The sequence below is a fragment of the Simochromis diagramma genome, unplaced genomic scaffold (genome assembly GCF_900408965.1).
Source record: "Simochromis diagramma unplaced genomic scaffold, fSimDia1.1 OVJJ01000747.1, whole genome shotgun sequence".
In the NCBI taxonomy this organism is placed as follows: Eukaryota; Metazoa; Chordata; class Actinopteri; order Cichliformes; family Cichlidae; genus Simochromis; species Simochromis diagramma.
The window spans coordinates 1,207,620-1,230,240 of record NW_024386897.1 but is presented as its reverse complement, the minus strand read 5'-3'; the positions used below and the strand labels follow the sequence as shown (position 1 = coordinate 1,230,240).

The 22,621-nt window shown below is 38.7% G+C and overlaps 1 protein-coding gene across 2 annotated transcripts in view; it reads left to right on the top strand.

The window, feature by feature from the left end:
* LOC120735097 (cytoplasmic phosphatidylinositol transfer protein 1-like) overlaps positions 1-22,621 on the top strand; it is a 74,084-nt gene that overhangs the window by 47,057 nt on the left and 4,406 nt on the right. For both annotated transcript variants that reach the window (XM_040034274.1, XM_040034275.1), the window contains exons 2-8: positions 7,894-8,042; positions 11,706-11,794; positions 14,106-14,113; positions 15,529-15,600; positions 20,607-20,702; positions 21,182-21,337; positions 21,554-21,617. In XM_040034274.1, coding sequence (XP_039890208.1) covers positions 7,894-8,042; positions 11,706-11,794; positions 14,106-14,113; positions 15,529-15,600; positions 20,607-20,702; positions 21,182-21,337; positions 21,554-21,617 — 634 coding nt within the window. The remainder of the gene's footprint in view (positions 1-7,893; positions 8,043-11,705; positions 11,795-14,105; positions 14,114-15,528; positions 15,601-20,606; positions 20,703-21,181; positions 21,338-21,553; positions 21,618-22,621) is intronic.

Genomic DNA, 22,621 nt, shown 5'->3' with positions numbered 1-22,621 from the left:
CTCGCTCATTTCAGTTCCCTCTACTCTGTATGCAGAGGCCTGGAAACAGAGTGACATGCACTGCTAATCATACCCCCTCTCTCCTTTTCTGCTGTCTCCCTATCCCTTCCCTGTCCCTTACTTCAATAATCCCTCCCCTTTTCTCCCCTTCTTCTCTTTTATCTTTCTCCCTCATTATCCGATGTCCACTCCCAATCGCTCTCAGCAACAGACGATACAAGGATCAACCATTTTATCAGTATTGCCACTGCAGAAGCATGTCTGAGTCTAGACACTAAGCCGTTAGGACTGGTAGCAGTAGTGGGCGACCGTGGCTCAGGGGGTTGGGAAGCGTATCTGTAACCGGAAGGTCGCCGGTTCGATCCCCGGGCTCTCTGTCCTGGTCGTTGTGTCCTTGGGCAAGACACTTTACCCTACTTGCCTACTGGTGTTGGCCAGAGGGGCCGATGGCGCGATATGGCAGCCTCGCTTCTGTCAGTCTGCCCCAGGGCAGCTGTGGCTACAACCGTAGCTTGCCTCCACCAGTGTGTGAATGTGAGAGTGAATGAATAGTGGCATTGTAAAGCGCTTTGGGTGCCTTGAAAAGCGCTATATAAATCCAATCCATTATTATTATTATTACTCCTTTTTTGGTTAATGACGGATTTCTGTTTATGGTGTCTTTAGATATTGCAACTTTGGACAAAGCTTTTGTTATTTCTTTAAGGCAATAGGTTGGCAGAAGAAAAGTGAAGCATAAGTAAGATGGGGGGGAAAGGGAGGGAAAAAAAAGAAGAATGCATATTTGAAATTATGTGATAATCAAGTGATAATAGTATTTTTCTGAGGGTGAGCTCAGACATGCTGAATGCAAATTAGCGCTAGATGTTTTAGGGCTAAATGACTCCTCATATTTTATAATTAAGAACTTCATATCAATGACAGTGATTTTATTATTTCACAGCAATGATTCCCCTCTAGATATTTGTGTTATTATTCTTTTACATTAGATGAAAGAACCACCAAAATAATGTCTGTCACTCCATTCTTTGTAGCTTATGGATGTAAATAAAACTCATAGCAAAGTATTCAATGGCTGTATATACTTCTATATGTCTCCTACTATGTTCAGTGCAGATATCGCTACTTTTCAAAAGTTATAATATATCCATTAAGATATAACATAACTTTTGCCCATTTTGTTGACTATTTTTCCTTCATTGGTCACTATATGGAATGCAGTTGCATCGGTGACTTCAGTGCGTCTTGATGGATACGCTGACGTGCTCTACAGGCTTGCTTTTATGGACACTTGAGCTGATGTTGGATTGATTCATGTTAGCAGCCTTTGTATTGTTTGTTTTGGCCTTCATTATAGTGCCATTTTGTGGTCTGTTTATAGGTAGTTGAATGTGTTAGTTGTGTTGCTTTGTGGTGCAAACACAACTAACTTTCCAGTAACGTCGATCAAGTTCAAGGGACAAAGTCTCCGCTATCTGCTATGCCAGACATTTGGTTTTCGTGTCGATGGTACGTTATTCAATTTCAATTCAATTCAGTTTTATTTATATAGCGCCAAATCACAACAACAGTTACCTCGAGTCCCGTAACCCTTGTGGTGTCCTCGGATCAAAGATGGTCCCTAGGTGAATGGCAAACAAGCATATGGGAATCCCGAGGACACTGTAAGGTAAAAACCCTACAATAATACAGTGAAACCCAACAATCAGACAACCACTTTTGAGTGAGCACTTTGGCAACAGTGGGAAGGAAAAACTCCCTTTTAACAGGGCGAAATATGCTACAACTGGTTGGGTTGAGTGGAGGGAGAAGGGACAAAAGACATTAATTAATAATGATTCATAATTAAGTGGTATCATTTGTTGACTATCCGTTTTTGTGATGTAGTGTTCATACGACATTCAGGAAACTTCAAGGGGACATTTGTAAATGGCACATGCAGGCACTTCTTCAGGTAGTTGTAGAATGCCAAATAATTGAGATTAAATTAGATTATTTGCCTTACATGGAAATTTAGGGGTGATTATGCCGTTTGCACATACAGGCACTCAAGCAAGATGCCGTAGTTGGCTCATCTCACATCCGTAAGAATGTAGTCATCTTAGTTTGTGAGTTTGGGTTTCAGTGAACTAGCCCAGGACCTCGTAATTGGGGGCGATGATGACAACACACTCTAGTTTATTATTATTGATTAATGAGCAACAACAAACCAGAGTGCCTTGTTATCGGACAAATCAAATAAAGGCGAGGCAAGCACTGGCCAGCTGTGTCATAAAGCTAAATGACTGATCACGCTGCGAAGATTTCCAGAAAAGGGAAAGAGTGAGTGTAACTCTACAGAACAGCTTTCACAGAAGTGATTACTCCAAAGGGAGAAAATAGCAGGTTACTGAACTAATCAGTACAAGACTTTTTTATTCTGTTTTTGTTGTTGTTGCTGTTCAAACCTTTCGGTGTACTGGGTAGCCTCTTTTTGGCTTCTTCGTGATTGAGGATATTAATGGTGGGGGTGTGTTTTTTTAATATTTTAAAATCATCACACTGACCCACAAAAGAGGGCAAGATGACGTATGCTAGTCCTTGATATTTTTAAAGGCCACTACAACTCATCAATGTCAAAATGAATGGACGAGGACACGACTTGTCTAAATGAATAGTGAATTAAGATGATGTCACACTTGTGTTCAAAGCTTTTATTTCAAGGTGACAGTACCGCACTTGCATTTACTTTAATTTGTCATTACTCACAAAACTCCAGATATCTTTGTGACGCTCCCCTTACTTTGTCCTCTGCCACTGCAGTGTCTTTCAGTTGACACTACTCACCTCACTGGGTTTTTGTGTGGCGCACAGGAAAGCAATGGAGTGCATATGCATTATTTACAGTAGCTCTTAGCTTATCAGGCTGGATCTCTCCCACAGCCCAGAGCTGTTTTTAGAAGCTTTTGAGACTTCATTGAAGAGGTGAGCTTTTATTAATAAAGCAGGCCATGACTCAGATTAGGAGAGACAAAACTGACATGATGCAAAAATAACATGCATTTTGCCCTGGATGTTACTGTAATGGCTTCTTGACAGTGATGTAAGAACTTAATGTAATTAATAACTTTAGATGATTCAGCTTTGGGTATATGCTGTAATAGTAAGTTAACACAAACCTTTTTATTTTTGTAAAAAGTATTCTATAGCCCAAAAACTCATATAGTGTCCATTGTCACTGCTGATCTCATGGACATTCCATCTAGTCAGCTGTTTTCTCATTGCTTAACCAATTCAGGGTTGCGGTGGCGCTGGAGTCTTTCCCAGATGTCATAGAGTAAGAGCCAGGGTACAGCCTGGACAGGTAGCTAGTCTATCACGGTGTATACACATGGTCCGTGACAGATTTATTGTCTGTGATTGAGCTATCTGAAAGTCAACATATTACAAGCAGAGTAAATGAAACCATTGACTCGTTTAAGTGTTATAACCAAGGAAATAAATGCCTAAGTGCTGTTTACATAAGATTGAATAGGCCTGCCCTTGCATAACACTTGAAGGTTGGCTATGCATTTCAGGACTTCAGAGGTTGTGCAGTACAGAGCACTACACTGTACACGGGTTATTTCAGGACTGAGCCTGATGTCAAAATGTCCTGAAGGTATGCTGTGAGTGCAGAAAATGTCCTATGCCTGATGAATTTCATAATCTTGCAACATGACAGCCCTGTGCTAGACTGAACTCACTGAACTTCATTGAACTTCACTGAACTTTTTAGTGGGTTCTGCACCGCTGCTGCTAAAGTGGGCTTAGCAGCAGTGGTGCTTTTTAGACGTAAGTGGCTGTTAAAATGGCTACGTGTTGTGATTATTATCAGCTTAGTTTTTGTTTGTTTCATTACATTACATTCACTATATGTATACTGTTGTCAGTTGAAAGCAACTTTGGCTATTTGATGGACATCGTGCAGCTGTTAGTGCTGAGCTGCATGAACAGTTAGAATCATATATTTCCAGAGCTAAAAAGAGATTTAATATTGGCTGTAACTTTCAGTAGGTAACCAGAAACCCAACTCCAAATGAGCGACGGTGACTCTGGAGGTAAGAGCAGATAGCCTACTAATCAGAATGTTGGAATGTTGGCGGTTCAATCCCACCAACCTCAACATATCTGCTGTTCTTCAGCAAGTGTTGAACCAGTTTTTTATGACTTAAAAATGTCATAAAATGCAATCCTGTGTTAATGTGTATGAAAATGACTTGTAGTGTAAAAGAGTTCTGAGTGGTCAGCAAGACTAGAAATGTGCTATCTAAATGCCAGTCCATTTAACACTAATTACGTGAGCTGTATCTGAGGCATTGACCATAGTATGTTATGTAATGAATTAAATGTCACATGGTGTTTGGTTCACTGCTTGGCCTGTCTCTCCTCATGGCTCACTGAAATTCAAAAACTGTGCAGTACCAGTACTTTGAAAATTGAAAGTGAATTGAAATGTGAAATGTGGTATTATTGTAAATTGAGATGTTGGAGAGGAAGGGTTTTTTTTGTGAAACTATGATTTATACACAATTATTACTGTTTTGGCTTTAATGTGAGAGCAACGCAGTACAAGGCATTTTTTTTCTTACTGTTTATCAGTGCTGCAGTAGTAGTGGTTGGAATACTTTTTTAAACTTAGCTTCATCTCGTTTCAAGTTTTTATGAGGAATCTTAAACTGTAGTCTAGGTTAGAGTGTTTAACCAAAACCATCCGTCTGAGCCAGTGTGTGTTATGTTGAATACAGAGGTTTGGGTTTTTTGTTTTTTGTTTTTTTGCTAAAATAAAATTCACTTCATTTTGGCTTTTATTTGACCAGTGGAAGGAGGGAGAATGCCCGTACGTCTTAATTTTTCACTGTAGCCTGCTTCTGTTTCCAGATCTCCACTCTGCTAGTGTTGTGCTTAGACAACTATCTTTATGGTTAGTGGGTATGTGTGCATGGTGTGTGTGTGTTCACGGATGTAATGTACGTGCATGCATGCACGTTTCTATCTGTGTGAAACAACGAATACATATCATTGCCCAGAGCAGTGGGCAAACAGCCACAAAGGATTTGAGTCATTGTGTTACTTTCACAGTGAAACTAGTCCACCACAGAGGATGCAGAGCCAAGGTGATGCAGCTGTGCCTGTGACCTTTAATGCATAGATTGCATGAATGCATAGGGGAAAAAAGTGATATAGTTAAGGAATGTAAGCACGGGAAACACATTATGTCAGGTTTCATTCAACAAAAGCACTCTATTTAATTGTTGCTTTGGTGTCATAACAGAAAATGTATGTAAAATAGGCTTATTGTGTGCCTTACCTATGTGCCTACATGTTTTACGTATATTTATGTGGCTTTCTGCCCCTGTTGACGACATCATGTATCATGATCTTAGACAGAGTCTTCTTTTCATTAAATCGATAGCATTACATGAGGGTTTCAAGTGTTTAAAATTCAAAAGGGAGGATTTTTTCTTTCCTCGTGGCCCACGCTTAATCAGAACTAATCAAAAGCTATACTAATTCATCATCTGTGTCCTACTCTGTGTATGTGTCCTGCTCTGGTGGGAGTGTCTATTTTTCAGATGATTACACTCTTGTCCCTGAGGCTCTGTTGGCCACTGAAAGCTCTGTTAAGCATAACAATCACCATCACCTCTCCTCAGCAGGACACTTAGACTTATTAGTTTCAGGGAATTAACATGTTTGTAAAGCCATAATAACACGGTGTTGTATTTTATGTTTTCACCAGACTATTAGTTAATTGGGCTAATTAAGTCAGAAATATACACTCACACTAACATAATATGTTGTATGTATATTATTTGACCCCCATGCAGCTACTTTGAGGTATTGTGTGCAAGTACATATGTACTGTATTTGACTAAATATGGCGGCCTGGAAATAACGAACTAGAAAATCTTCCGTGTTAAATATTCATCATGCGAGTGATAAAGTTAACTTTCTAAAAACCACACACGCAAAGCCTCCATGATGAAATCTCTGGTTTAACCGTTTCATGTCGTTTTATTTTATGCCTGTTTATTAAAAAAACAGAAAGAAAGAAAATTTAGAGGCCCGCTGGGAGTTTGTTTGGGCGACTATCTGAGCACCTCTCATTTTCCCTCGACAGGACATCACAGCTTAGCTAACAGCTGAGGCTGGAAAAGGTCAGCTGAATCCACAGAAATATGGTTAATTTGATTTACCAGGGCAAACTTTCCTGCTTTTTAATCTTTTGTGAAGCTAGTATCTCTTAGTGAAGAGCTCAGACTGTTTATGCCTCACCTTTATGTTTCCTTATTCATTTAATTATAATCACTCTAGAATTTACAGTTGTCTGTATCCTCTATATCTCTTTGATTTGCCATCCTTTGATCCTCTTCAGTCTTTCTCTCACACTCAGCTCTTGACCTCCTCTTTAAAAATCAGTCTTTCTCCTTTTTTGTCTTTTTACACAGAACAATGCTTTGGATTTATGCATAGCTACACTTATTTGGTTAATTGAAAACGTTCCAGTGTGCTGCAGAGACATGTTCTATAGCAGCGGTCCCCAACCCCCGGGCCTCGGACCGGTACCGGTCCGTGAGTCGTTTGGTACCAGGCTCAGGTGTGAAATGTATAGTTTTCAGGGTTTTTATCAGTTTTCAGCGTTATTTTGTTATCGTTTTTATCGTTTACTCGGTTTTCCTTGGTCTTTTCACGTGTGTTACAAATAAATTTTCTTTTTTTCGGTACTGGTGCTAGTTTTATTTTGTATATTTACAGAGATCCATTATTGCAGAAGAAGCATCTGAGACTTCATTTTGTTTTCTATGTTTGCTTTCAGTGAAATCAGGAGTAACATTAAATGCAGTAAATACACAACGATTGTTGACTGCAAGATAAGCAGGTGGAATTCATTGTTGCATAAACATATAATTTTTACTTCGTGATTGACTAAAGTGTCTCTTCAGTCACAGTTTAATTACTCTTTTATAATTTTAGCTTTGTAGAAATTCTTGACGTCATCTTACTAGAACACAGTCCCTGTCTGGTTGTTTGCCCAGAAAGTCCCACATGAGCAGGAGTTGAGCAACCCAAATTGGTACGTAGCTACATCTTAGGCCCTGAAGGTTCTTATCTATATCAGATATTAGGATGTCCTCATGTTGCCTATCAGCCACCTGGCAACGGACTGAAATCACAGACCGCACAATACTATAGCATGTGCTATTAATTAGTTATAAAATTAAAAATTCAAATGTTAAGGCTAATGGATTAAGAGAATGTATTTATCTGCTTCATCTTGTAACATTTCTCTGAGGTGTTCTACAGTGCTAAAATCCACAGGAAAAAAAAGTACCATGCATGTATTACTGAGGTAACTTGTGCATCAAAAGGTGTAGAAGTGTATAAGCCAAGTTTGCTGTTAGCATGGGTGCTTTGATGCCCTGCTGAGTTCCCTTTGATTCTATTTCTCTTAAGCTCTACATATGTAATCGCTGACTAAAAGGAAGGTGACCATAACTGCTGTTGGCATATGCTTCTCTGTGGCTGCAGTGATAACAGCAAATTAGACTGAGTCAAGGGTGCAGTTAGTGAAGCGCAGTTCGAGGCTCTTTTTTAGGTGTCATTAGTGAATCACAAACTGTGGATTTTTTTTCTTGTACTTTTTGTTAGTGTTATTAGATTCTGGTAATGGTGTTATGACATTATCAACTGAATATTTGCTTTTAGAAATAAAAAATAAAATACGACTGGCGCACCTTTTCATTTGTAATTTAACTGTGGATGAACTTTTTTCGGTGAAATCTTTTGTTATCAGTGTTTCTTTCTGATTCTGTCACAGTTTTGGTTGCTTCGGAGTGTGAATTCACCCTGTCTGTGTGTTTTGTCTTTTAGTACCGGATTGGGCAGCTGTACATGATCAGTAAACACAGCCATGAGCAGAGCGATCGAGGGGAAGGGGTGGAGGTTGTCCAGAACGAACCGTATGAAGACCCGGCACATGGCCAAGGACAGTACACAGAGAAACGAGTCTACCTCAACAGGTCAGTGGAATATTTTCCTGCTAGTTGAATGTCCGACATGTGATTAATTAGTAGTGTGTGGGCTACTTTTATATGCTGGCCACCATTAATCTAATCTAATTTTCATTTGGTCTCCAACCAGTTCCTGAACATTTCTGTTTGCTGTCTTTCTCTGGCAGAATCTTCTTGCCCACAGAACATATTTTGTTTGTTTGTTTCAGAAATGGAACGAACAAATTCAATCCCTATGGTTGAATATTTACAGAAAAGACAACTCAGTGAATGCAATGAATCAAAATGAATCAAAAACTTCCCACACTGACTGGCAGAACTAAACTTTGTAGAAGTTTACCAGAAAACCAAATGCTTGTGGGATTGTTGTTTTAAAGGCTATTCTCGCCACCTGGGACCTAATTCCCTGTTCCTAAATGCAGTCAATCCAAAAAAAAGCAATGCAGGGGTTAAAATCGTGATATAGTTTAACAAGAAATACTTCAAATTGCCTAAACACCGCTTGCAGTGTTTCCTGGTGATGAACTATTTGCTTATATTTACAGCATTTCTTCCCGATGACACGAGTGCTTGCAGGATGTGGTAATTTCAGGTAATTCGGTAAAAAATGATTAGACCTAAAATTGTGCTTGTTTGTCTGAGGCAAAGATGTACAATCTAATCACGATGGCCTCTGCATCGAGAAGCATCGAGAAGCATCAAGTCCATTCATTGTATCTTTGGTTGTTTAATGACAAGACTGGCAGTATTTTTGTTCTTTTTTTTATTTTAATGAATGATTAATTACTTATTTGTTATAATGAATTGTCATTTAAATATATATAATTATTATTAAGAATTAAAATGAAAGTTAGCAAGAAATACATTATTAAAAAAATGAAAAGGTGGAAATTTTTTTGCGGAAAAAAATATGACAGAGCCTAAACGAGGTCAAGAGAGAGAAAATGGAAGAAGGCAGAGATGCTGTAGGCCATTTGTCTGAGCACAAATACCCGTGTCAGCATTCGCTATGCCAGGGAACTAATTATGTTGAGTCAGCACACCTCTGCTCTGCAGAGGAAATGAAGAAGGCAAAGGCAGCATACAGAGATCGTCTGGATCTCCATTCAGATATTTTCAGTCGGTTTTCTTTGTATTGAACTAGAAATTTATATAGATAAATTGAGTATTTTGAGCAACAGTGTTCAGGAAGACACTTGCTTGGAGCTTTGTTTAAACAGAAATGAAAGGCAACAGTTGCTTTGTACAAAAAAAAGACCTTAGGCTATAATCTTCATTCACACTTTAAGGTGGAGCAGTTCTGTGAAATTTTTGTGAAATTTTGCCAATATCTAAGGAGCGATATTTACTCATTTCAGAGCAGTTCATTCATGCGCACCAACAAAATTGTCATTCAGGCAAGGAGAAAAAAGAGGGACAGAATTGTATTCTAAACACTTAAACTCTCAGCTTTGATGGATGTTTGCATTTGCAGTTAGATGGAGATCTAGAAAACACTAACCTTTCCACAGCAGCTGACATTTTGATGGAGTGAAATGTATGAGTGCGTAAATGTGTGTCTGCGTTTGGCAGAATTCAAAAGCTCCACATATTGATGATGAACATCCCTGTGGTTTAATTCGAAACCCTCACTTCTCAATGGAAATAACAGCTGCGTTCCTCTGTCAACCACTCAAGCTGCCTTTTATATCTCTGTCTTACAATATTTGTAGTGAAAAAATGATCAAGGAATTCTTACTAGATAGTAAGTGGTGCATAATCATGGAAAACAACTGATGTGCTTTCACATGAAGTGAAATGGCATTCTTAATTTATTGCCTTAAAACAAACAAACACACAAACCTGGGTAATCTCAGCAGAACCCAACAGTGTAAACATGTAAATAAATAAGTAAACAAAACCATTGTTGGGGAAGTCTGTTTGTGTTTTGGTTTGGCTCTACTGCCAAATGCAATAAAATTCCCTTCAGGCGTTCTTGAGATATCAAATTGACCAGAAGACATAAAAAAAAAACTAATCCACAAGTAATATTGTTATATTTTAATGATGTTCTTTGTATAAACGTGGTGAGTGTGGCAGAAGAAACTGCATGGATAGAAGTTAGGCTTGTATAGAATCAACAACATAACTTTACTATAGTTAACTACTGTTCTTTTTACCTTAACTGGTCATCCATCTGGAGCTGCAACAACTAAACATTAACTTTAAGTCACCAGCAGGGAATCAAGCTGCCAATCTGTCACACTTTAACCGCCTCATTAGCCCTCACAATCTGCTTCACACAGTACTTTACTATTTGGCCTGATCTCATCGAACCTGAATACTGTTTTCCTTGTTTATTATCATTATTATTATTATTATTACTATTACTATTGTTAAAGTTGATTGATTATGAACAATTGTTACCATTCCTCAGATGCGTTCAGATAAACCGGGATGCTTTTTTAAAAAAATAAATAAAATAAAGCAGGCGTCGATTACGCTCGCACGTTTGGCAACATGGGCTGGCAAAGATCTTTACAAGAAGAAGAAGGAGGGAATAGGAGAACTCAGCAGATGGAGGTGTAGGAGGGGTGTCAGTCTCTTTGTTGGAAGAGAGAGAGAATATCTGGCAGCATTCACAAATTTTTATTCACAGCAGTCACGTATTTCACGGAGTGCCATTTTTGTCCTGTTTTGGAGAGTATGTCAGTCAAAGTAGGTGGCGGCTTTCCAAAGTACATAATCGAAGAAAAGTGAATGTCAAGCACAGACATGCATTAATAAGTCTCCCGAATACACATATTGGTAGAGTACTGAAACGGTGACCTCATGCTGGATGATACCGAGATTAAAAGTTTCAACAAAGTGCTTTCAGGCTCAGAAAACTCATATGTCTGCCGCTACAACTGATAAATAGTGCGATATTTAAGACATTTTTGAGAGTTTATATGACTATTTTGTTTGTGGGATAAGTATGACACTACCTTGACATAATTTAACCTGCATGAGAAGCATCCTGCTGATTCCTTGTGAAAAAGGGGGGAAAGCCAGAAGTAGCTTTATTAACTCAGATTAATACATTAGTGAAACAAAGCTGTGAGATGTTTCAAGTCGGAATAAGTTATCCGTCAGTGTCGAGGATTTGAACTGTTGAAATGTCATGAAATAAAATTATTATGTTGTAAAATTATGTTGCTGCACAGCTCACGAGAAAAAGGGAAGGCACCACTTGTTTTTTCCTCATTGCTGCCATTAATGTGTCTTTTGGTCCCTTTAGGTCCTTAAAGCCCAACTGCTTCAGCCATCCTTGGAATGAATGTGTTTAACTGTGTGTGTATATATAAAAAAAGAGAGAGCGCTCCTTTGTAGACCACATTTATATCAGCAGAATAAATTGTTATAACATTTTTTTTGTCCGTATGTTCTTTTGTTGGTCTTTTGGTTTCATTTATTACATTAGAGTGGCTGAAAATCCTAAGCTGCCATTTGTACTGCCCCTCAATCAAAGCTTTACAGAAGCACTCTTTAACTGTTTTATTCTGCGAGTCCATTTTCCTTTCACGCGTAAAACAAGTTTTTGATGATTGCTGTGCCAAAGGAAGCAGTTTCAATCTTTCAACCTCCTTCACTAACACAAGCTCACAGTCACGCTCCACATCTGTCTTTGTCTCTCTCAATGCCTCTCTGCAGTAAATTACCCAGCTGGGCTCGAGCAGTGGTTCCTAAAATCTTCTATGTAACAGAGAAGGCATGGAACTACTACCCTTACACCATAACCGGTAAGTAAACCGTCTAAAAGTATTTCTCAGGATGTCATGCTGTTCACAGCTCATGCTATATCAAGAATTGAGTTAGCTGTTGTAACTGAAGGAGGCCTACTTTTGCCTTCTTAATACTCTGTGTTTAAAGCCTAGAACTACAGTCAGATTGTAAGCACAATATTTTTTTAAAGGTCAGCTTCTCAGGACTCGCCAGCTACTATAAACACTTGGCTGCATGTTTTAAGTGAACTGGAGGAGTGTGAAAAGAAGATATAAAGGTTTAAGAAGCTTGGAGATAAAATCTGGTCCCAGATTGTGAATCTTTAATGGACAGTTTCAATAGATTGTGCAAAAGCATATATCCTTTTTTTTAATGTAGGTAAAAGTCACTGAGAGCCCAAAGAAAGCTGAAATTACAGCAAAAGTAACACAAGTAAAGAAACAAATACAACCGACATTCAGTGCAGGTGAACACAAACATCCAATTCATTTGCATTAACACATTATTTAAATAATTTCTTGCCTCAAATTTTTATTCTGACTCAAACTTATCCGTCATAACCAGCTCTAACAGTTTCAGGTCCGTCTGCGGATTATTCCAGAAAAAGGGAGCAGCATATTTAAAAGCCTTCTTTTTCCATTCCGACTGACACAATTTCCAGAAAGACCAATAAAGACATGTTCATGCAGCGTATAAGTTTAAAGCAGCAATTTTTCTGAGTATTCGAGATTTGGATGACTTGATCTGTTAATTAGTTGTGAAAGATTATATGAACCCCTGTAGATGTAACACAGTCTGAGGCAGCAGTGCCTGTTAAAATCTGCAGCCAGGAGACTTTCATTAAAATCGCAGGTTAGTGGTTTGTTACAGATTCATAAAAAGTCCCCCGAAAAGTTGAAGTTTGAGGCAAAGAAATTAGCCTGGACCTCAACATTATTGAAGCAGTGTGGGATCAGCTTAACAGAAAACAGAACTAAAGGCAGAAACATCCAAAGGAGAGATTTGAATGGCTGTCAAGAAGCCAGGAGGACTTTTTTTGAAGACTACTTAAAGAAATTACAAGAAAACCTACCTAAGAGAGTTCAGGCTGTGCTGTGGTTATACCAAATATCGCATTTCAAGCTAATTAGAATTGTAGAAACTCTCTTTTTACCTTCCATTCATCAGGTGCTGGCATATCCCAGCTGCCATATGGTGAGAGGTGGGGCACACTGTGGCTCTATCGCAGGGCAATCATTCACACTCATTGCCAATTTAGAATACCTACGTAACCTAATCCCATGCATGTGTGGCTGTGTGGATTTTCTCTTTGAACTCTGGCAACTGTACCTATTTCCCATTTTCCTTACAATATATAAAGAAATGAGAGTTGGATCAAGACTTTTGCACAGCACTGTAAGAAAAAGCGAATAAGTGGTCAGAGCCATCAAAGTTACTATGCAACCTAATTCGTAATTTATGGTCAGATTCCAGCAGCTCCATGTGTAATCTCTGAAGGACATTTGGAGGTTTCACCACATTAAGGCTTATAGCAGATTTGGGCACAGTGATCATGAGCTGGATGCAGTGACTTTGGAAATAAGAGCTTTTATAGCAACTTGAGCAAAATGCTAATTCAGTGTTAAAGGTCGGTGACTGCCATAGATGAAAGATGAGGGAGGATTTTCAGTGTTGATCAATAAAGTGCAATCTTAAACTCTAAAAGGTGATGGCATTTACATGGGACAGCATCTTCAGTCAAAAAGCAAACTGCAGACATTGTAAGTTCCTGAGTGCCCTTAATGCTCGCACGCAACATTCAAGGTCAACCAGAATGGGATGTTACATCAGTGACAGCGTTGCAGCTTTCTGGTTGCCAGTCTTTCAGTTTGGTAGCAAAACACAAAACTATGTAAAAAAGTATGAACATGTCACTCATTCATGCGTGACCACGTTTAAATCTGCATATAGTTACATGCTTACAGCCGCCAGTGCTTTTTATGCGCATTGAGCACAGCGGTGGAATAAGCCAATATTACCAATATTAGGAGCAAGCAGTAATCAGGAGTCCAAAGATCAGAGGCACAGTGGCCAGAACAGAACATTTCTGTGATGCTTTAATGATTCTGATCATTAAAAAGAGGTGTTACAAGATGATGAGGACAGATTAAAGGGAATGAAAACACACTCTAGTGAGGAGGGATGATTTGGGTTTTCAGATATTTGACAGACATTTTTTATTATGTTGTAGCCTTCACTTATATTCTTTAATGTTGTGTAACTGATTTTGCTTTCTTTTGTGTTCTCCCATGGCTTTGACCCGATGTCACCTCATGCATTGTTCTGAAGAATACACCGTAAGTACCCTCAATCATTGTGGAATATTATTGTGGAAATATTAGGAGCTAATTGAATATCATAGAAGGGGCAAACATTTATGTTTACCTCAACGGTAGATTTCAAACAAAGATCTTTTTTCTCCATTTCTTTGTAATAATAGCACATAGAAAAATTGATTATTAAGTATTGTGTACTTAATAATAGGCCCAGCAGAGACTCAACTCTGGCCCTTTGAGCTTTAGAAATTGTGAAGAATTGCATAGATTTTTCCCTTTTCCTATTGATTTAGACCTCTCCCTGCCACTGAAATTCATACTAGACCAAAGTAAATAAGTAATACATAAACAATGACAATAATTTGATTGTTTGTTTGTTTGTATTTTACAGTGAGTTCACAGGGGGAAGCATTTTCCCGGAGTTAACAAAAATTTCAGCACTTTTTTTAGTAGCTTTAGCAATTTATTACATAGTTTTACTCGTGCAGTCTGGTCCACTCGAGATCAAAGTGAGCTGTATGCGGCCCACAGTGTGAAATGACTTTGACATCCCTTCTCTAAATTGTGTCTGCTCGTCTTTCATTTCAAACATCTGACTGCTTGTAACATGTCAAATTGTAGAAAAATGCCAAAATTTACATATTAAAGAATTTTCCGATTACTGATTATGCAGTCTTCTGCTGTATGCAGCGTAGCCGCAGTACAGTGGTGGCAGCTGAGTTCTGTCAGAAGGGTTTGTTAGTCTCTGCAATGATCAAAACAACTTACATAGCAACCACACACACAAACACACACACACGCACTAAGTTTTCCCCAATAATCAGAACGGCCTCTGTGACCCATGATTAACCTTGATACATAATTTAAAACATATGAATGTGATTAGGCTTAGCTATAGGGCTTCTGTTATGCAGAGGGAGAAATGTCAGTAGCGTGAGTCACGACACTTTTGGGTGTGGGGATAAACGGGGAAAGAGGACAATGTTGTGACAGCGAAGGAATGCTCGATATTGTCTATGTGCATGTGTGGGAGCGTACTGTGCTTATGTATGAGTCAGTGCAAATACACCCATGCAAAATGAGTTTTTAAGCAGGCTAGCAAAATTGTCTTGGTTTTTGTCACTTTTGACAAGGAGATTTAAGTACTGCACTGTTACAGCTCATTTTAAACTATACAGTGATAAACATACAAATGGAGAAAGAAACCTTCCCAACTCAGACACGGTGCTCATAAAAGCACTTGAGGTGTTACAGCAAGGCACGTATGAATATGTTAGCCTCATGAAGAACAGACTTCATAAGCTCGTTGCTTCTATTTTTGCTCAGCTTTGGAATGCAGAAGAATAATAAAAGCAACACCGCTTCTGTTAAGGACATTAGTTGATGAATTTGTCTTTACAAGTGGTTAAGCATCTTTTTTCTTTCTTAATCCACAGTGCTCGTTCCTGCCCAAGTTTTCCATCCACATAGAGACAAAATATGAAGACAACAAAGGATGCAATGACAATGTAAGTACACGGTGTGCAGGTGTGATAGGAGCTTTGAACTGTGGTTTGGGTGTTTCCTTTTAGTCACATGCTGAGTGGAACACAGTATAGTATGACTGCTCTGTACATCTGCAGTCTGTTGCATGAATGTCTCTGCAAGCAGATGGACGCCTCCTGTGTTCCTCCTCCAGATGGTCTAAAGCCAAATAGTTTTCCATGCTGCAGAGATTTTAAAGTGTTTTTGAGGCAAACTTGTGATTTTGGGCTATACAAGTTATATTGATTTGACCTCATGATGTGTTATTAGTAATGGCCTTGTGTTCCGTTACTTCTGGGCTTTCTGTTCTGATATAAAACCTGTAGCATATGCACTACATAAGCAGCGCAATGGAACAAAGTAGAAAATGAAACTTTTAGTTTTATCTTTACCGTGAAATGCACTGTTTGTGGTTTCCCAGCGAACACCCATACTGCTAATGTCAGCCCATATGCCCAGTCAGTTAATCAGGCAGGCTCTCACTCCCACGCAACTCTTTCAGCTTAATGTAACACTGCTGACTGTTTGCTCTCTTTCTCATAGAGAAATATGTAAAGCACGATAACCCTGTCTAAGATAAAATAGCACATAAAAAACAAGATCTCTACAAAGGCTATATGAGTAAAATTATCCAGGCAGATCTGGCAGCAAAGACTCTTTCTGTGCAATCCCATCATGTAATAATGCCAACAATGCATGAGCCTTAAGAGTCTGCCAAAAAACGGCTCCACTTGTTGGACACCTAATTTCATTTGGGTTGTTGGAATTGCTAACTCTCTGTATTCCCATTTATATGGGTATTAGTCATCAAATGAAAGGCTGCCAGCGCTCAGACATTAGGAAAAAGAAATCGTGGAGTGGTGTGCTACATACAGATAGTTTTAAATGTATTGTGGTTACTGGTAAGCAGGTTAAGATCACTCGGGTTTTAAAATGATGTGTGGTTTTTGCGATGTATACGTAGAAGATGGTTCCTAGTGCTTCAAGTGCTTTGTTTGTGTCTGAGACAAACCACACGTGTACCCTTAAAGCAGGAAGATGGAAATGACCAGACTGTCAGTGCTCATTGAACATGCATGAAACGTTAGACTGATGCTTGCTTCATCTGACAAGACAAAGCGATAGACCAAAGAGTTTTTAAATGAAATTTAAAGAGCAGAAATCGCCTTCAGCAAGTGCACTTTGTGGATGAAAACTAAGAGAAATCACAGTTGTGTCGGATAAATATCTGGTTTCAATTTGAAATGCCTGTGGACACACACAGACACACACACAGATTTAGCACTTAGATTTAGTAATGGAATAAAACAGCTTTGCTACTTTGTATAACGTCTTTAAGGCAAGTAAACAAGGGGCTTTGCATTTTTTATGACAAACAGTAACCAGTCTGAGTTATGTATGTTTCTATAAAGGATGCTGTGAAATGATAAGAATGCAGCTGCTTTGTTCTTTGTGTGTGTGTGTGTGTGTGTGTGTGTGTGTGTGTGTGTGTGTGTGTGTTTTTCTTTTTTTTTAAGACTTCAACAAACTTTCCCCCACCCGTAGTCCAGGGGTGGGGGAACTCCAGGCCTCGAGGGCCGGTGTCCTGCAGGTTTTAGATGTGTCCTTGATCCAACACAGCTGATTTAAATGGCTAAATTACTTCCTCAACATGTCTTGAAGTTCCCCAGAGGTCTGGTAATGAACTAATGATTTGATTCAGGTGTGTTGACCCAGGGTGAGATCTAAAACCTGCAGGACACCGACCCTCGAGGCCTGGAGTTGCCCACCTCTGCCCTAATCCAATCTTACGACATAACTTGCATTTGTCCACTCAGCTTGTTGTTTATAAACTAAGCTGTAAAACATAGTGAAAGAGAGGAAGGCCAAGTGCATGAATATGGAGGAAGCATGAATGGAAACAAAAAAGGAAAAGCAGGGAATCTTGAAAGTTAGAAGGACAGGAAATGAGTAGATGTGCCTGGACAGAATGCACTCGTTGAATTGAGGGTGTGGTAAAAGAAAATGCATGAGAAGTGTATTCCCACAGGGAAACTGTAACCATAATAAGATCATGCAAAAAAAAGAAAAAAAGATACAGATATGATTGAATCAGGACTGAGCTTAAGGAATGTAGACTTTGGGATTGCCCAAGTTACAACACATCTTATAACAAATGAAACATGCTCATGTCTCATAAAGTCTCATGAAAAATAGAATACAGCTGGTTAATGTTAAGCAGAAAGAAGCAGTGTCTTCGCCATTGGACAGAATGACAGAGAAAGTGTAAGACCATAAGTAGAGCTATGGCTTTGCGATATACTTAATTCTTGGGCAGTGATATATTTACTGTTTGTTGTCATCTCTTACCCCCTCTTTCTGTACTAAATATACATTCAGTAATTATGCTAATTATTTTTTATCCACTGAAAATGGGAGACTATACATTTAAAAAGGCCGTACTTCCCAAACAGTTAATGTAATGTGTTTGTAAAATTCAGGGAATTAAACTTGAGAGCCTGCGCTTCAATCACATCTTAATGATTTGAATTGAAAATCCAGCCTTATACTTGATGGATAAGGCTTGTGCTATTATCATTATTAATATTATCAAAACAATCCCATAAAAATAGATCTGTAGGTTCTCAGTCATTCAGGTCACAGGAGTCTTAAGTCATTGAGCTGAATTCATTTGACTTCTTTATATGTTTGTGAAGTTGTTTTTTTATCCAAGTCATTGATGACTCTTAGGACCACGTCCGAGTTGATACACGAGACTCTTCATCAGCTTATAGAACTAAAGAAGGGTCTCAGAAGAGAGGTGAAAAGTCTTCATTCAATACCATTTGTTAGTGTATCTAGAAAACAAAGATTAAATGTTATTTTCTCATAGCTAAAGACGTACCCTCAGTTTATTAGAGTATTTTGAGTATTTTCCTTGCTTATGTTTATATTGAAATGGTCTCTTAAGAGTTTTAGGTGGTGGTGCTGCATCAGTATCTTTAAAAATATTCAGCATCGAGTGAAAAAAAACCCCCCAAAACATTTCACTCATTCATTACTGCAGATGTTTGTTTATATTTTGCAGAGTGACAAAGTGCAGCTATTTTTCCTTCTTCTCATCTGTTGACACGAATTAATTTCCTGTCACTTCTTTTATCGGTTTCCCTCTCTGTCATTATCAGAACAGTTTCAGAATGTAATTGTAACTTTAGAATTATTTAAGTGCCACAGTGTCTAGTTTGTGATCAGTGTTGGTCAAGTTACTTGAAAAAAGTAATCAGTAACTAATTACTTCCCCAAAAAAGTAATCCCGTTACTTTACTGATTACTTATTTTCAAAAGTAATTAATTACTTAGTTACTTGGTTACTTAGTTACTTTTTAAAAACACAATTTACAACCTGAATAGGTGATAAAGCGATAGATCTTTCAGCCCAATTCTACTTTTTCTGCATAATCCATCATACAAAATGTAATCAAATGGAAAAGTCTCTTTTTTAAAACTTGTTTTATTAGTTTTAATCTTTTAACTTTATGCATCAAGCAAAAATTTAATTATATGCAACATTCACTGACTGGAAGAAATTTGTTTAATATTTAAACCTATTTTCTGCACATTCCAGCACATAAAATATTTTTTTTGTGTGTGTTAACACTCAGTCTTTCAAATAGATGCAATTAAAACACAGCAGAAAATAAATAAAATCAAAGACTAGCGGTCCTTTGGCTCTATTTTCACCTGTAAAGCAGGACTGCGGGAGGCGGAGGTTTACCCGGTGCAGGTGTGCTGCAGCGGTCAGTGGAAGAATCCGCGAGTTTCTCTGTGAATTTCCCATTACGTCATTGTGCACTCGTGCTTGCTTGGAAGTTTAGGGGGGTTTTTTTGCTGTAAAAAGAAGTTTTCTTCCCACGCACAAAGGACACTAATGTTTTTGTCACTTTTTATGGAATCAAACTCAAAGTAAGGTCAGTACTTCCACGCTTTAAACGCTGCACACTCATACTCTCTCCCGTACTCGATATATGATCCACTGTTGATCTGCACACAGCTGTTGTCACCAACGTCGCACTTGCTTACATCACTGTCATGAGACACTCTCGCAAGAAAATCACGGTTTTAGTAACGCAGTAACGCAGCGTTCCTACGGGAAAGTAACGGTAATCTAATTACCGTTTTTGCAATAGTAATCCCTTACTTTATTCGTTACTTGAAAAAAGTAATCGGATTACAGCGTTACTGCCCATCTCTGTTTGTGATGTATCACAGTGTTGCTGTTGTAGTAGAAAGGACTATTTCTAGAGGTCAACTCATTATTTATCAAGCTTTTGATTTTGTTTCACACATTTTAATTTTGCAGCAAGATGCTCACAAGCTCTGACTGTAGAAGAACTGATAAATCGACAAGTAGATGCATGCATAAATTGCAGTGTATTATGAAGTTGTAAAACTAACTGCAACATCCCTTTATTCAACATGAGAAATAATGACCGACAGCAATAAGAAAGCAACACGAAGAATGAAGGAGGGCCGATGACTTCTCAACATTTGATGCAGTTATTGGAGTCAGCACTGGCAGTGCTGCAAAACATGGGAGAGAGCGCCCACTACTGGTTATTTAGACAATAACATGTGGTTCAAGTGATGAGGCTTTAGAGCAGGGGTGGGCAACTCCAGGCCTCGAGGGCCGGTGTCCTGCAGGTTTTAGATGTGTCCTTGAACCAACACAGCTGATTTAAATGGCTAAATTACCTCCTCAACATTTCTTGAAGTTCTCCAGAGGCCTGGTAATGAACTAATCATTTGATTCAGGTGTGTTGACCCAGGGTGAGATCTAAAACCTGCAGGACACCGGCCGTCGAGGCCTGGAGTTGCCCACCTTTGCTTTTAGAGTGATAAGGTACAAGTCAAGAAGTGTTAAGATTGTATTCCAACTCTTGCACTGACCAGTAAGTACATTTCTGAGATGTATTTATGTGACGACGGGCAAATCTACCTCGTCTGTTTTCAGATCTTTGACACTGAGCTGAAGGACCAGGAGAGGGAAGTTTGCTTCATCGACATCGCCTACGATGAGATCCCGGAGCGCTACTATAAAGAGTCTGAGGTGAGCTTGTGTAGGTGTGTGTGTGTGTGTGTGTGTGTTTGAAGGCTGTTAGCTAATAGGAGTAAACACCCCTGGAGAGGTGTAAACACACTGGTGGAAACAGTAGTAAAAACGGTGTCAGTTAGATGACACAGTACAGTACTATTAAATCACTTCTAATGGAAAGGTTCTTCTGTTTCTAGATGGAAAATAGGAATACATTTTATTTTATTTTTATCTGTTCAGTTGTGTAAATTATGTGGACTTCAGAGCTGCACTTACCTCAAATGACTCTTCCATCTCACACATTTTCATCTGGCATCTATCTTTTTTCATAGCTGTTTAATAAAAGCTTGAGATTTTACAAGGACAAGGGTTAATGTGAAAAGGTGTTATTTACTGGCATTCAGTTCAAAGTTTTGATTATTTCCCAAGTCTGTTGCAGACACGATGCCGGTTTGGGTTACAGTGTCACATGTGTGATCACTCTACAATTGCAGGACTTACGATATTTCAAGTCTGAGAAGACGTCACGAGGGATTCTTCAGGAGGGCTGGAGGGACACGCAGGATCCCATCATGTGCTCATACAAACTTGTCTCAGTAAAGTTTGAGGTGTGGGGTCTGCAGACACGAGTTGAGCAGTTTGTACACAAGGTGAGACGTCAGCCGCAAGTCTTAATAAAATACATGTTTCAAATTCTAGTACTGGATGAAGTAAATTTCCATAGTTACAACTGAAACATGTGAATGTTTGCAACTTATCACAGCACATGTTATCTTATCTTATCTTACTGGATGAAGTAAATTTGTGTTAGTTTATAAAGTTTTTCTGGATTCTTTGTATTTATTTATTTATTTATTTTTTTACAGGTGGTTCGGGATGTGCTGCTGCTGGGACACAGGCAGGCTTTTGCCTGGGTGGATGAGTGGATAGGTAGGTCACTGCTGAACTTATGTCATTAAAGTATTTAGTTTTCTTGTCTAAGTAATAGTACACAGTGCTACATGCAGTGGTAGCACGTCCATAGTTTAACAAATGTTTGAATTTGACATGTTCTTGTACTTTGCATTGTAGATCACTGTAGTTTACTTCCTGCCTCATTCATTGCCATGCATGAACAGTCATTCGGCCTTCAGCTAACCCGGCCACTGCCAGTCCTGTTTATTCTCTTACAGCATGGAACCTCTTCTCACAACTAACCCACTAATAATAAATGCTTTTTGAGCATGGTCAAAGTTTGTTTCAACTGAGACCTGCGCAATAGAAATATATTTCAACCACATTCCTTTCATGTTTCATAATGGAGACATTCATATGTACCAGTTGATGCAACAAAAAAAATAAAAAATGTAAAGAGTAGAAACAGTATTCTAAAACTGAAACAAAGTATCAGCAAAATAAAATGCGTGCAGTGCATCTGACTGGCTGGTTGTGGTTAAGTAAAGGAATAAGTGGTAATTTATTCCTTGGTGATGAGTGTGGTCCTTACTGAAACATGAAAGCTACCTTTGTCTGTTTCTGTCAATTTTGTGGTTGTGCAAGAAGCAGCTCTGTTTGCTCGTATAAGTGGCTGCAGCACATTAACTGTAGGGCGCATAGATGAGCCCATTGTCTTTGCCCTGAAACGTTCCCCTTCTCTATAACCACTAACCATTGCAGCCTGCACTTTTTTAATACTCCTAAAATCTTTTCACTGTGGAATGATTTTTTTTTTGCCTGTGGAATCGGTTTTGCAGGTGTTTCTTTTATGCTTGCAATGATCCAGCCTCTCCATGCTTTTCCTTTGTCTTGAAACATCCTTGACCTTATCAGTCCTTTCCTCTTTGTGTGCCTCGGATTTGTTTGGTTTTATCCCACAAACTCTTTGGGTCTTGGGAAGCTGGCAGCTTAACCTCTAAAGCTTTAACTTCAAAAAAAGCCTGCCTTTGCCACCTAAC